The sequence below is a fragment of the Notamacropus eugenii genome, chromosome 1 (assembly GCF_028372415.1).
Source record: "Notamacropus eugenii isolate mMacEug1 chromosome 1, mMacEug1.pri_v2, whole genome shotgun sequence".
NCBI classification, from domain to species: Eukaryota; Metazoa; Chordata; class Mammalia; order Diprotodontia; family Macropodidae; genus Notamacropus; species Notamacropus eugenii.
The window spans coordinates 726,405,487-726,419,474 of record NC_092872.1 but is presented as its reverse complement, the minus strand read 5'-3'; the positions used below and the strand labels follow the sequence as shown (position 1 = coordinate 726,419,474).

At 46.8% G+C, this 13,988-nt stretch overlaps 1 protein-coding gene across 3 annotated transcripts; it reads right to left on the bottom strand.

Moving 5' to 3' along the window:
• Positions 1 to 672: 672 nt before the first annotated feature.
• SFTPB (surfactant protein B) lies at positions 673 to 13,418 on the bottom strand. 3 transcript variants are annotated; one of them, XM_072636958.1, is made up of 11 exons: positions 13,156 to 13,418; positions 11,670 to 11,773; positions 11,073 to 11,144; positions 10,600 to 10,725; positions 9,249 to 9,392; positions 6,507 to 6,596; positions 5,348 to 5,549; positions 5,065 to 5,225; positions 2,800 to 2,880; positions 2,361 to 2,465; positions 673 to 1,077 (listed from the first exon to the last, which is right to left on the bottom strand). In XM_072636958.1, exons 1-11 carry the CDS (start codon positions 13,235 to 13,237, stop codon positions 1,042 to 1,044), a joined length of 1,203 nt encoding a protein of 400 aa, XP_072493059.1. In that variant the 5' UTR covers positions 13,238 to 13,418; the 3' UTR covers positions 673 to 1,041. The 3 variants fall into 3 exon arrangements, with proteins under 3 accessions (XP_072493059.1, XP_072493057.1, XP_072493058.1); XM_072636956.1 differs by having other exon boundaries at positions 11,670 to 11,803; positions 13,156 to 13,417; XM_072636957.1 differs by having other exon boundaries at positions 5,366 to 5,549; positions 11,670 to 11,803; positions 13,156 to 13,416.
• Between the last annotated feature and the right edge of the window lie 570 nt (positions 13,419 to 13,988).

The window sequence follows — 13,988 nt, the reverse complement described above, 5'->3', positions numbered from 1 at the left end:
TTTTTTTGGAGGCTATTAGGGTTAAGTGACTTGCCTAGGGTCACACATCTCGTAAGCATCTGAGACTAGATTTGAACTCAGGTCCTCCTGACTCAAGGGCCAATGTTCTGTCCCCTGGTACCACTGAGCTATCCCTTCAGATTTATGCTTTCGGAAAATCACATTGGCAGCTGCATCTTGGACATGGAGGATGGGAGGAGTGGGTCAGACTGGAGGCAGGACATCTGATTAGGACGCTATTGCCACAGTCCAGGAAAGACATAATGAAGTTTCGAACTTTGTGAGTGGAGGGAATGGATGGAGAAATGGTGAGCTTTGGTGATTGATTGGATCTAAGCAACCCTTTCATTTTACAGATAAATAAGCTGAGCCTCCCAGAGGTTAAGTGATTGCTTAGCAGATGCACAAGAAACTTGGGGCTAACAAGCCTTTCCCCCAGGGTGCTGTCCTGGGAAGTAGAGGATCCTTCTCCCCTTCTCTACCCCAGGCCCCATTGCTTTGGGACTGCTCCCCCAAGTCTTACTTTTCTTTTGAGTCTTGGCGCTCTCTCCTGTTGGGACTACACTGTAGTCCTAGGCCCTCTCTGGTGACTCTTCTATTTTTGCCTCTGGTGAAGTAATTTGTAATAACTATTCTACTGATTAACAGTTAAAATGGAAACTGCCAGGCAACTTGAATTTGAATCCAAACCTTTATTTGTCCTTTGTTTTTCAGTATATTACAATGGAGTAGATTATTTGGGGTAAAAATATTTGAGGGATGGGGATGAGAAGAAGGTCATCTTTCTACTCCAACAAATAATGGTGCTGGAGGCAGCTGCTGGGTCAAAGATGCATGGCAAGGCTGGCAGCAGAGCCAACCTCAATCCTGCAGGATTCTAAGAAACAGCCTTTATGTACAAATGCAATCAGGTGGAGGCTTCAGGTCAGAAGAGCCGGTGGAGGAGATGTTCCCTGGAGCCTCTGGTGACCAGTCCCAGTGTGGGCCTCTGGGGAGTCTCTTTCCTGGAAATAGCTGCTCTGGGGACCTCTGCAGGATGCATCAGTCCTGCCCGTGTGTTTTGCAATACAGGGCAGCCTAAAAAAGTATGGAAAGATGCCATCAGCCCTCTGCTTGGGAGCATCCTCTGTTCAACAGCCATTGACCCAGAGAAGGATTGAGGGTAGAGGGTAGGTGTGGGGGAGGGGGGGGCCTTTGCTCCTTGAAATGGGTGGTGCACAGTAGAGGGCTTTTTTTTTTTTATCTCAAGGCTCATTTGAAGAGCGACAAGAGTCAGGAAACATGAACTTGTTAGCACTTAGACTGTCTAGTTCAACGTTATCATTTTACAGATGAGGAAACAGAGGCGTAGAGTAGTAATAGAACTGGGATTAGCACCCAGATCTCTTGATTCTTTTTCCACTGTACTTCCCTCAAGTTTGAACCAGTAGGGCCTGTTTCAACAAAGCCGGGAGTGGGCAGTGATTAACTTAAAGGGATGGCATGTTACCCGAAAGGACAGAGGGTGTAAAGAGCACAGTTTTAGAGGCAAAAGACTGGTTTAGACTCTTCCTGTGATGCTTCTGCCTGTCTGACTTTGGTTGAGTGAGTACACCTGTGGGCTTCACTGGCGTCATCTCTAAAATGAGCTTAGACTAAAAGACCCCCCCCCCCGCCAAAGTCTCTAGCTATCTAGCTATGATCCTAGAATCCCTTTTGGAGTGAGGCGGGACCATCTCTGGGGGCTTCACCAATCCCACATTAGGGGCTACAAAGAAGCTGACCGTGACACTGAACACACTTAACAGGGATGCATCTAGAAGGTGAGATCTGAGTTAAAACAGACTCTTAGGAAAGGAAAATTTCTTTTACTGGATGAGGTAGTTTTTCATTCTCTTTTTTGGCTTGTAGGGCATCGTCATCATCATTATCTATTCATATTTGGCTCTTAAAAGTTTGCACAAGATTCCTGTGACATGAGTGACATTGTCCCCATTTTACAGATGAGGAAACTGAGATACTTAGTGACTTACTCAGGGTCACACAAATAGCAAATATCAGAGGGAGGATTTGAACTCAGGTTTTCCTGCCTGGGAGCCTATCCTCTCCTTTTTTCACTACTTGGCTGTTGTACTCCTCATACCACAAGACACGCTCAACAGAGATTGTCTTCCTGTGATATGTTAGCACTTTTGCTAAGAAGCCCTGGTGTGGCTGGCTGGGCAGGGGCAGTGGTTCATCTGACTTTGGCCCTCTTGGGTTTTGATCGGATCATAGTGGTCCCATTCTCCTTAAAGTCTTTGACTTGGATCTTCTTGGATCTTTGCTTCCTCCCACTCTCCTCTGTCCCTGCTTCTTCATCTGGTGGCGGCAGTACTCACATGGCACTCCTTGGCAGCCTGGATGCTGGAGCACCAGAAGCTTGGGCCTTGGGCACAGGCTGGTGTCCGGGGTTGACTGAGCTCCATCTCACACGTTCCCAGTGCCTGTCAAGAAAATCCGGCCCAGCAGGAGACAGAGCAGGACAGAGCCTTTGTTACCTCCAATAGCCCCCCTACAACCTCCCTCCCCCTTTGGGGCTTCTCTTGACCATCAATATAACCTGATTTTCCTGGTATCAGAATATCAGATGTGAGTAAGCACACAGATCTTAGTGTCATACATGAGTAAGTGTGACCTTGGGCATCTTGTCCTCCCCACAAGGATGATCATAGACCCAGGGGAGTGGGGCCACAGAGGAGCCAGACCACATTGTGGGGAGCTGGGAAGAACCCAGAGGAGAAGCTAGGTTAGAACAAAGAAAGAGTGGGTCAAACATACCTGGCAGATGAGGTGGGAGTCTTGGCCAAGAGGCAGCAAAGACAGTAGTTGAGGGTAGAATTGTTCCACCAAACCTTGGCACTGTGAGGGCAGGAGACACACACACACACACACACACAAACACACACAAACACACACACACACACACACACACACACACACACACATACACACATGTCAAGACTGACCAGAGCTGGGGAAATGGGCCTTTCCTCCTTCACCCAGCCAGACTCCTGATTCCCACAGAATGGCTGCTCTGTCTCTCCAACCCTGCTATCCACTAGATCATCAAGTCAACAAAATATTTATTGTGCACTGGGCCTGAAGCATGTTATAAGGTTACAGGTTGAATCTGGGCTTTAGATAGGATTCAGAGTGGGAAGGGACCTTGGAGATCATCTGGTCTCCCCCACCCCCATTTTAGATTTTACCTTTTGCACAACTGACAAATGACTAGGTTTCAGGCTTGAGAAATTTCCATAATCCCCTATTGTTTCTAGGATAACAGCTAGTGTTTCTGTAATGCTTTAAGGTGTTCAAAGTGCTATTTGAAACCATCTCATTTTATCCTCACCACAACCCTGGGTCTTATTATTATCCCAACTTTACAGATAAGGAAATAGAGGCAGGCAGAGGATTAGTGACGTGTCCAGGATCATTTAGCTAGTAAGTGTCAAATACAACTTTACATTTTATTATAGTCTTCTATGTGTCTTCTCTCTTCTGGATTGTAAGGCTAAGTGATTAGAGGTTATATCTTTTTATAAAAATTAATTTTATTGATTTGTTTTTATATAACCCGTATTTCCCTCCGGATCTTCCTTCCCCCCATCTCTCTTCAAGAGAGCCATCCCTTATAACAAAGAATTTGAAGAGAGAATTTCTCTCTTCCTTCTTTCCCTCCTTCCCTCCTTCCTTCCCTCCTTCCTTCCTTCCTTCCCTCCTTCCTTCCCTCCTTCCTTCCCTCCTTCCTTCCCTCCTTCCTTCCTTCCTTCCTTCCTTCCTTCCTTCCTTCCTTCCTTCCTTCCTTCCTTCCTTCCTTCCTTCCTTCCTTCCTCTCTTTCCTTCATATTTGAACTCAGGTCCTCATATCGCCATGTCCTGTGCTCTATCCACTGCGCCACCTAGCGGCCCTGAAAAGGGAATTTCTTAAGAATTTTTGTATTTCCCAGCACCATAGAAGTGGTCCACAGAAAGCTAGGTGGTACAGTGGACAGAGTGGTGGGCTTGGAGTCACGAAGACCTGAGTTTGAATCCTGCCTCAGACACTTACATGGCCCCTAAAGCCCCCTCCTGCTCTTCTTCCAGGATCTTTGTGGGAGCTCAGTAAATATTGGCTGACCTGAGAGGCTCCTACTGTGTCACCTTATTTTCAGTTTTAGAAAGCTTTTGCTGGCTAGGAAGCTGCCCTGTCCTTGTCCCTGTCTCTCTGTGGTCAAGGGGATTTTTTTCAACACTTCCAGCTCCCAGGTTCTATGAACCTGGTGGAGAGAGGGGAGAGCAGTGGGCTGAGGAGTGCAGTGCTCATCCCCAGTTTCTGTCTGCTGAAATCCTTCTCTCAAGGTCCCACTGGATTCACCTTCTCTAGGGGACCTGCCTCTCACACTAGCTATAGAAATTTAAGCAAGTCACTTCCTTCCTATGGGCTTCAGTTCCCTTACCCATAAAATGGGAATGATACTATTTTCATTTCCTACTTCACAGGGTTATTCTGGGGAAAGCCCTTGGCAGGCCCTACAGTGCCAGGGATGTGTAAATTACAGTTGTCATTTCCCAAGGTCACACAGACTGGGGACTCAAACTTGGGTCCTCTGGGAGGAACCCAGGACTGTTTCCATCCCACTAAATGCCACAAGATGGAATGTGCTAATGCAGGTGCTTCAGATCCTGCCTTCAGGGACTCACAATCTAGTTGTGGAGACAAGACCACTACACTGGTAGCAGTGAACCATGTAACAGGATAGTGTAGGCATATCCTGCGTCCGTGACTCTGGAGTGGGTTCAAATCCTACCTCCAACGCTTTCTATTTGAACAGCCTTGGAACCAAGTCACTTAACTTCCCGGGGCCTCAGTTTTCTCATCTGTCAAACAGGGACAATAACAGCACCTACCCACGTGGTGAGGATCAAATGAGATAATATCTGTGTCAAGTGTTTTGCAAGTATGAAAGCAGTAGATATGTCAGTGCTTGCTAGTATCATCCCTGGACCAGGCACAGGAACGGCTGCTGAAGGTGTTGGCTGGAGGGATCCCTGCCCCCTCACCTCCCGCCAGTCCAGCTGGGGGTTGTTGCAGACACTGAGGAGTGTCTTCTCTATGTCCCTCTCAGTGCTGTTCGTCTGCAGTTCCGATGATATCCAACCAGTCACTGAGACGCAGAGGTGGCAGTCTGGGTCTGAGGGTGTCCACTGGTTTGGGAGAAGTCCTGAAATAACATGGTCTGAAGTGGATGAGAAAGCCAGAGAGAGAGGAGGCAGGGGATGGGAAGAGGGACAAAGGGATGTATGAAATGGAGGGAGGAGACCCCCAAAATGCACAAAAACCAACCTGCCAGTGGTGGCTCACCTAAGCTGTAGCCGTTTTCAGGTGAGCATCGAAGGATGAGACCACAGACCAGCTGGGGGAAAACATGACTCATCACTGCATCCAGCAGGAGGACAGTGTAGCGCTCAGCCAGGCACTGGCAGATGCCCCCCACCACCAGGGGCACGATGCGGCACACTTGAGAAACAGCTACTGCTAACACAGACTGATAGAAAAGAGTGAGGGAGTGAAGGTGAGACTCTGGGGATAGAGAGGATGTGGTGGGGCAGCAGGGGGAGGGCCAGGATGGAAGTCAGGGCCCACAGTATCCTAACTTCTACAAATTGTCTTCCAAACTTCTGGCCCCTCTTAGGGAGACCCAACAGCCATCCTATGCCAACCTCTCTTCCTGGTTTATCCATATAAAGACAAGGTGGAAAACCAGCCCCGCCCTCCAAGAGGGAGATTCTCTGATGCTTAGGGACTGAGAATTGGAAATCCCCATTTCCAGAGGCAGAGGAGGGGCTGGCTGGAGGAAGGAAGGAAGGGAGAAGTAGGGAATTATCTGGTGCCCTGAGTTTCCTCACTGGGGAGCAGCTCCACAGACTCCTTAATGAGGTTTTCAGGAGTTCTAGGTAACTCAAATGGAATCAGCTATCCTCTTCCAGCAGAGGGGAGGAGGTATTTCCTTTTGGTAATACCCTTCTCCTGAATTCTCCCCATCTCATCCCCAGAACCCAAACATAATGGAGAGAAGCCCAGGAAAAGCAGGAGACATTAGTCTAGGTCCTTTCAGACTCCCAAGCTAGAGTCTAAGTCATTAAGGTTCTACTCGCTATGGCACTTTCTGAAGCATAACCAGAGATTTCAGGCTTCCTAATAACTCCAGAATTAATTGAGTATATTGGGAATTCTCCTATGGAACACAGTTCTGGTCCTTTCTGGTTGAGCACATATATTCTGGTTCCTTGCTAAGGACATATGCAACCCCTATGTCCATTAGCACCAGAAGGGGTCAGTCAAAGATCCATAACCATCCAATCTGTACTTGCAGCTGAACTGAGCCTCCTTGTGGGGATGGGAATACCTGGGAGCTGACATCTACAGGCCAGTTGGGGAACCAGATAAGGCCTAAAAGTGGTAAGATGCAAAGTTATCTAGAGGGGCAACCCCTCTGTCTCACCTTGGGGATCACAGATTGAATTTTGTTCAGTAGGGTTCGGCAGAGCCAACAGTAAGGAAGCGGGATGGGGAACCTCTGTTCCATGAGGTCCTGGAGAAAGAGAAACCCACAGAGAAGAGGATGATCAATGGGAGAGGCCTGTCTCTTGGCCCCTGTCATTCCAACTTTACACCTCCTCTTCCAGCAACTGTGCCAGGATTCCATTTCAGGAACTCTCTGGCTCTCTGCTCTTCCCCTTTTCTCCATTCTCTTCTCCCTATTTTTCTGGCATTGCTATTCTCCATCTTCCTTAACTATCTATACTAGTTGGGCCTGAGCCTCCCTCTTCTGTCTTTTGCTAACTCCAAAAAGAGATAGGATTAATCATAGCCTTAGGATTTAGCTGTATTCAAGAATTTGAAGGGCTATGAAATAGATCAATCAATAAGTATTTATTAAGCACCTACTGTATGCCAGCCACTGTGCTAAGTGTTGAAAGAGGGACCAGACTTGCTCTGCTTGGTCCCTAGAGAAGAGAACCAGCAGTACTGGGAGAAGGTTGCAAAGAGGAAGGATGAGGCTTGATGGTGGGGACCACTTCCCTGCCCATGCGAGCCCTCCAGAAGTGGGATGGGCTGCCTCAGGAGGGAGAGTATCCCATCACCAGAGATCTTCAAGCAGAGGTTGGGTGCCACTTGTTGGCAATGCTGTAGACAAGATCCTTTCTTTCAGTTATGAGTTGGACTGGATGGCTTTTGAGTCCCAACTCTGACACCTTTCCTTCCTATCCACCAGCTCTTTGACTTCTCTGAGTCTTCCAGACAACTGTGGAGACCTGTTTATGCCATCTCTTGTTCCTCTCTGAATCTCTACCATGTATTGGGCTCACACTCCCTCCCTGGTGGGCCCCAGCAGAGAACTGGAGTAGGGCCAGAACCTTGGACAGAGCTCTGGCTAGCTTGTGTAGCTGAGGGGCCTGTTGTTCAAAAACAGTTCAATTCAGCAAGCATTTATTAAATGCCTTCTGTGTACAAAGCACAATGCTCTGTTTGACATTTAAAGCCCTCCACAACCTGCCTCCAACCTCCTTTTCCAATCTTCTTCCTGAATTCTTTGAGCCAGCTGATCTAGCATTCTTGCTGTTCCTTATACACAATACTCTGTTTCTTATCTCCATGCTTTTGTACAGGTCGTGTTTAATGCCCTGAATGCCCTTCCTCCTAACCTTTTCCTCAGAAAATGTATCCCTTATTTCTTTCAAAGTTCAGCTTAAGCACATGAAGCTTTCCCTGGAGCCCCCAGTTTCTAGGGCTTCTTCCTCCTTCAAATTGCCTTGTATTTACTCTGTATATGCAGATTTCTGAATGTGTTGTCTCCTTAGATGGAGTGTCAGCTCCCTGAGGTCAAGGACTGCTTTATTTCTTCTGTTTTCATCATCTGCACCTGTCACAATGCCTGGCACTTAGTAACTGTTTGATAAAATGTGTGATTGATTTTTGATCATTAAGTACTGGTGATAGCAAAATGAAAATTTATCCCTGCCCTCAAGGGGTTTAAGCTCTACTGTTAGCACTCTTGGGGGACAAGGAGAGCCTGGATAGCTGATATCCAAGGTCTCTATGTAGTCAAGAGTCTCTGTTTCTCTCCGTCTCTCTGTCTGTCTCTGTCTGTCTGCCTCTCTCTCTCTCTCTCTCTCTCTCTCTCTCTCTCTCTCTCTCCATTCTGCTTAACAGAATTGGTTCACAAGGCATCAGTGAGATGAGCCAACTTGGGTTCCATCTCCATCCCCACTGTGTATAGATGGATATTGTCCCAGATGTCTCACAGAGAAGATGATTCCTTCTGGCCTTTCCTCATTTAAACCAGTGTCTCACACTCTTTCAGTCGGGAAATTCCTTTGGTCTAACCTAAATCCCTTTTGTTGATCTCCTTGACCAAATGAGCTTATAATGTCACAGCATCTGTCCCCTCTGTCTTTATATGAGTCCTTTATTTAGGTTACTATTAAGCAGAAAAGAGGCCTTGAATTGATGGATGACTGGGCAATAATATCTTTCTAGCATATCATGTGTAGAGGCTTTTTAAGGGTAAGCACCTACATAAGTGTGGCCATATGAGGATCCCACGCATGGCTGGGGTTTATACATGGTGCTGGGAGGGGGCTAGGTTCATGTTTCTTCTGGGCCATATCCTATCAGTGAACCTAATTCTAAGGGAGTGGGTGCCGTATAGTGAACATTGGACTGAGAACTCAGCAACCAGTCATTGTGCCCTTGCCCAGCTATGTGGTCTTGGACAATTCACTGTACCTCTTTTTGCCTCATTTTCCTTCCCTGTCAAATCAGGAGACTTGACTTTAAAATAAGAATTACTGACAGGTCTCCAAAGTACTTTCCTCACAATCTCCTCCTATTCCAACCCCACCGGGTAGGTAATTTTACAGATAAGCTGAAACTCTGAGAGGTTGTTACACAGAAAATAGGCATCAAAATGAAGACCATTTGTTGCATTATCTGGCTTCTAGTGCCATGTTGAGATCGAAGGTTCCATCAAACTCTATGCTTTTAGGATGCTATGATTCTTTCAAGGAACACTTGATGAGAAAATTCATCCAGCTTCTGGCCTTGGTGACCTGGCTCCTTTCATCATCCCCAGAAAGGTGCTCCTCTCTCCCCCCTAGACCAGCTCCTGCTTTGTTCTCTGAGGGAAGAGCTTTCAGATGAGGCCAGTAGCCAAAAATGTCATTAAGGGGAGGCATCTCACCTGGGTGTGAGCCCCAGGTCTCCCTGGGAAGTCCTTCAGAAGGGCTGGGACCAACTTCTTGGAGAGATCCTGAGATTCTGGCCCCCATGCTGAGAGTGGGACCTTGACTTCACACAGGCCTAGACTTCTACATATACTCTTTGGCTGTTGAGAAACCACAAGAGACATCAGAAGAAGTGAGACACCCAGGGGAGAGGGGAAATCTCTGGTCTCAACTCAGTCTTGGATGAAGAGGAATCAGAAACTTTATGAATGTAGAGTGATGGGCACTCATCAGGGGCAGAGATGTATGGATTTGGTGGCAGCGGGAGGCGAGGAGGAGTTGAGGCTGTGGGAATGAGCCCATGTATGCATCTCTGAGCTTGTGTATTTGGTGTGTGTATGGGCAACCATATGTGGGTGGGTGCTCTGTATGTGTGCAAAGGGTAGGAGCTCTGTGTGTGACAGCAGAGTGAATAGTGGAGTAGGAACTCTGTATGTGTTGGGTGAATGCTCTGTATATATGTAGGATGAATGCTTTCTGTTCATATATGTGAATCCCTGCGTGTGTGTGTGTGTGTGTGTGTGTGTGTGTGTGTGTGTGTGTGTGTATAGTGAGTGCAGTGTGTGTATGATTGGGAGGAGCACTGAGTATCGAGAAAAATGAGTATTTTTTATATTAATAATATAACAATATATGAATAATCAGTTCTTGAATTAGGACCTGTAGGTTGTTCAGGACATTGAACTGAAGGACATTGTTAATAGATGAGATTGCTTTTTGATCCTGGGTGGGAAATCCCTCCCAGTTAGAGAACCTTACAAAGAATTTAATCTAAGGTGAATTCCAGCCCGTGGTATTCTACCTAGGCTTGGGTGAGGGTATATACTTTGTCTAGATTGCCTGAGTCAGGGATAACGTGTCCTCAGAACTGCTGGAGGCAGTGACCCAGGGCTCCACAGTGAATAGCTGTCTCTACGTCCTGATGGTGGTGTAGTGGTGGTGGTGGTCTGAGAGCAAGAGTGATCACTCACACCCCCCAGACCCTCATTAGAATGGGTCCACTTCTCATTATAATATTCATTCTTCTCTTTAGTTGTTAGCCAATCAGAGTTGATTGCCACCCTCAGAAACACTCACTCTTGCAAGGGCATATAAGCATTGAGTGGGTTCCATGAGGGGTCTTTGCTATTCTAGAGTTCCAATGATGCTTTTATTAATTATTTGCTAGCATGACTAATAAAATGGCTAATTACCCAGAAACTATGTCTCTTGAATTTTTTATGTCACAGTATGTATAATTAGGTGTGTGTTTTGGGTGAGCACCAGGGATGTATATGGAAGTGTGTTTGGGAAGGAAGGGTGACTCACAATCTGTCCCTGGAAGTGTGTGATGAGGAGAGACAAATACTGATCCACCAGATGCTTGCAGTTTGGGACCATGAGCTTCAGTGGTAATTTGGAGCATTCTTCCTCCAGGAAGTGATCAATGGTTTTCTAAAGAGAAAATGCAGGATTATGAGAAGGTCTGGAAAGCAGGGAGACCCAGAGGAGAAAGACATACAGGGAGACTGGAGGAAGGAGGTGACATGGGAGAATGCATTGGGGTAGCTGGAGGTGGAAGGCTCCAGGGAGAAATATCAGACTATGGTACAGGGTGGGACAAATCAGAGATCAACTTCACTCCAGGACTGAACCCAATGAAGTAACTCAAAGCTCTTTGTGATCTTCTGATGGACCTGGTGATTCTGCAAATCCCTCTTTGTTGAGGGCTTCTGTCCAGGGTCCCTGTCCTACTCCATTTCTGTGTCCAGTGCCCCCCCCCCCCCAAGGGATTTCAGTACCTTGAAAAGTCTGTCTTTAGCCATCTTGATGAGAATGGTCACAATGTCTTCACATTCCTGGCAAAGGTCATCCTGAGAAGGAGGAAAGGACATGGAGAAGGGGGCTGGAAATGGGGAATCCTTCTTAGGGTCAAAGAATCTCAGTGATGATGGGGGCAGAACCTTTTTCATGGAGAACAAGATACTCCATCTCTCAGCTCTTGGCATTTTCTCTGGCTGTCCCCCCATGCCTGGAAGGCTCTCCCTCTTCCACTTTGCCTACTGACTTTTCCACATTCACGTCCCAGCTAAAATCTCTTCTTTTACTCAAAGCCTTCCCCACCCTCTCTTAATTCTTCTCTCACTTTGTATATAACTCGCTTGCATGTTATCTCCCATTTAGATTGTAAGGTCCTTGAGGGCAGGGACTGTGTTTTGCCTCTTTTTGTATCCTTCTTGCTTAGCACAGTGCCTGGCACACAGTAGGTACTTAATCCATATTTACTGATCACTTCGAGAGGTAGAAATGGTAAACTTCTTAAGGATAGGTATTGTTTTATTTTTACCTTTTTATCCCCCTTGGGAATCCCTTCCCATGCCCAGTGAATTGGTACTCACTTGGTTAACGTGTCCCCAGACCTTCTGGAGGCAGTGACCCAGGGCTCCGCAGCGGATAGCTGTCTCTATGTCCTGACACAGGAACTCAGGATCTTGGGCACAAGCTGGTAATGTGGGGATTTGAGCTGCCCCAGCTGAGGAACCAAATCAACTTCCTCACATGGGGAGCACAGCTGCCTGGCTCCCCATTGCCACAGAACCACAGAATTAGAGTGGGAAGGAGTCTTATAGAGAACTTAGTCTGACCCATACTAATCTAGTCCAGTCCATATCTGGAAAAGAGTCCCCCTCCCCCATCCAGCACATATGACAAATGATCATCCAACTTTTTGGATGACTTCCAGTGACAGGGAGCTCACTACCTACCATTTTCTCTTTAGACCTTACTCATTGTTAGAAAGTTTTTCTTGATGTCAAACCTAAACTCACTGCTTTCCACCTTCCAGTCATTGTTCTTGGTTCTTCCCTTTGGGACCAAGCAGAACAAGTGGAGTCTTTCTTGAAGAGGGTGATCATGGACCTCAGAAGTTGTGACTGATCCCCACATCCATAGCCCAGGTGCCTCCCTTGGACATTATCCAGCTTATTTTTGTCCTTATGCCATATGCCAGCCTTTCAAATATATCTATTGTGCATCTTTGAGCCTTCTCTTTTCTAAGCTAAATATCCCCAGTTCCTTCATCCACTTGATCATCCAAATCATCCATCCAGATCATCATAAGATGATCTACCCCCTCTAAATACAATAGGGAGCCTTCACCATCCTTGTTGACCTTTTAATATACTCTACAGTTTCTCAACGTTCTTCCTACACTATGTTGCCCAGCACTGAACTTGATACTCCAGGTATAGTCTTAGCAGTGGAGTCTTGCAGGATGATAATCACGTCATTTCTGGAAGCTTTCCATCTCTTAATGTAGACCCAAGTCACATAATCTTTTTTTTGTTTTTGGCCACCATGTTACTCTGTTGACTTATCTTGAGCTTGTGGACCACAACCTCCCTAGATCTTTTTCAGATGAACTGCTATCTAACTGTGCTTTACTAATTTTGAAATCTATTTTTTAAATCCAAGAACCTCCCTGAATATTTAGACAGGTATAATCTCCCCCTTATTCCCACCCCAATTTCTCATTCATTAGGAATATCCCTGGAAGGTTTTCAGAAGGATGATGTCTTCCAATCTCTTCCAATTTTTACTCTCCATTGGCTGGGTTCAGACTTTCACCTTGGCCCCCTGCTCCATATGAACAGGAGGTGGAAGAAGGATAAGAGATGAAGAGCTAGATGGGGCCTCAGAGTCATCTAGTTCACCCCATTTTGAGGCCCAGGGTTTTGTTTCACTCAAGGTCACACAACTAGCAAGCATCAGGACAGGGGACTCCCTGGAACCCACACTCTTTGACTGCAGAGCCACTAATCTTTCTACTACACCCTAACTGAGAGCCCAAACTGTGTGTCTCTTGGGGGTGTGGGGATAGCTTACCAGGGCTGAGGCTGGAGAGAGGCAGCAGCAGCAGTAGCAGCAGCAGTGGTGGCAAGATTCTCACTATAGCCATGGTGGACATTCCAGAAGGGTTTGCCACTCACGATTCCTGGCTACAGCATTTATAATTGGGGGCGTGGGCATCATGGTAGAGTGAGAACAAAAGGGGCAGGTTAGAGTGAGCCCTGGGGAGGCAGACAGAGGGTGCAATCAGGAAGCTGAGCCAGGGAAAAGGTACTTGGAGGGGTGATGGTCCAGAGTAGTGGGGAGGAGGGGGGACAAAAGGAGATGGAGGGAGATGAGATCAAGATGCCAGATATTTATCTTCTCCTTAGAAAGCTCTCCAGGTCTTTGATATTTACCAGTTTCCAGGGGAAACTGACTCTTCAGTCCCCACATCCCAAACCTCTTCTCAGATTTCCCACTCTTCCTACTTACTAATCTTACCACCTGACCTTCTCTCCCACCTCTATTTATTCATTTTGGGGCATCTAGGTGCCGCCATAGTGTATAGAGAGCCAGACCTGAAGCCAGGAAGACTCATCTTCCTGAGTTCTAATCTGGCCTCCAACACTAACTGTGTGACCCCTGGGCAAGTCACATCATCCTGTTTGCCTCAGTTTCCCCATTTGTAAAAAGAATTGGAGAAGGGAATGATAAACCACTCTAGTATCTTTGCCAAGAAAACTCCAAATGGGATCACAAAGACTTAGACACTGCTGAAAAATGACTGAACAGCAATAACTTCCTCCGCTCTACCAGTTTCCTAGCCCCATCGTTTAATTTAGTGCCTGTCCTCACTCTCAGGGGAAGCTGAGTCCTGAGGGTGGGAG

Bases quoted from the DNA above. Each gene is read 5' to 3' on its own strand.
- SFTPB (XM_072636956.1), bottom strand. From the start codon at position 13,237: ATGTCCACCATGGCTATAGTGAGAATCTTGCCACCACTGCTGCTGCTA. The intron at 5,550-6,506 runs GTGAGACAGAGG...CTTTTCTATCAG, and splicing joins TTCAATCTGTGATCCCCAAG to TCTGTGTTAGCAGTAGCTGT. The intron at 2,466-2,799 runs GTATGTTTGACC...TTTTCTTGACAG, and splicing joins ACTCCCACCTCATCTGCCAG to GCACTGGGAACGTGTGAGAT.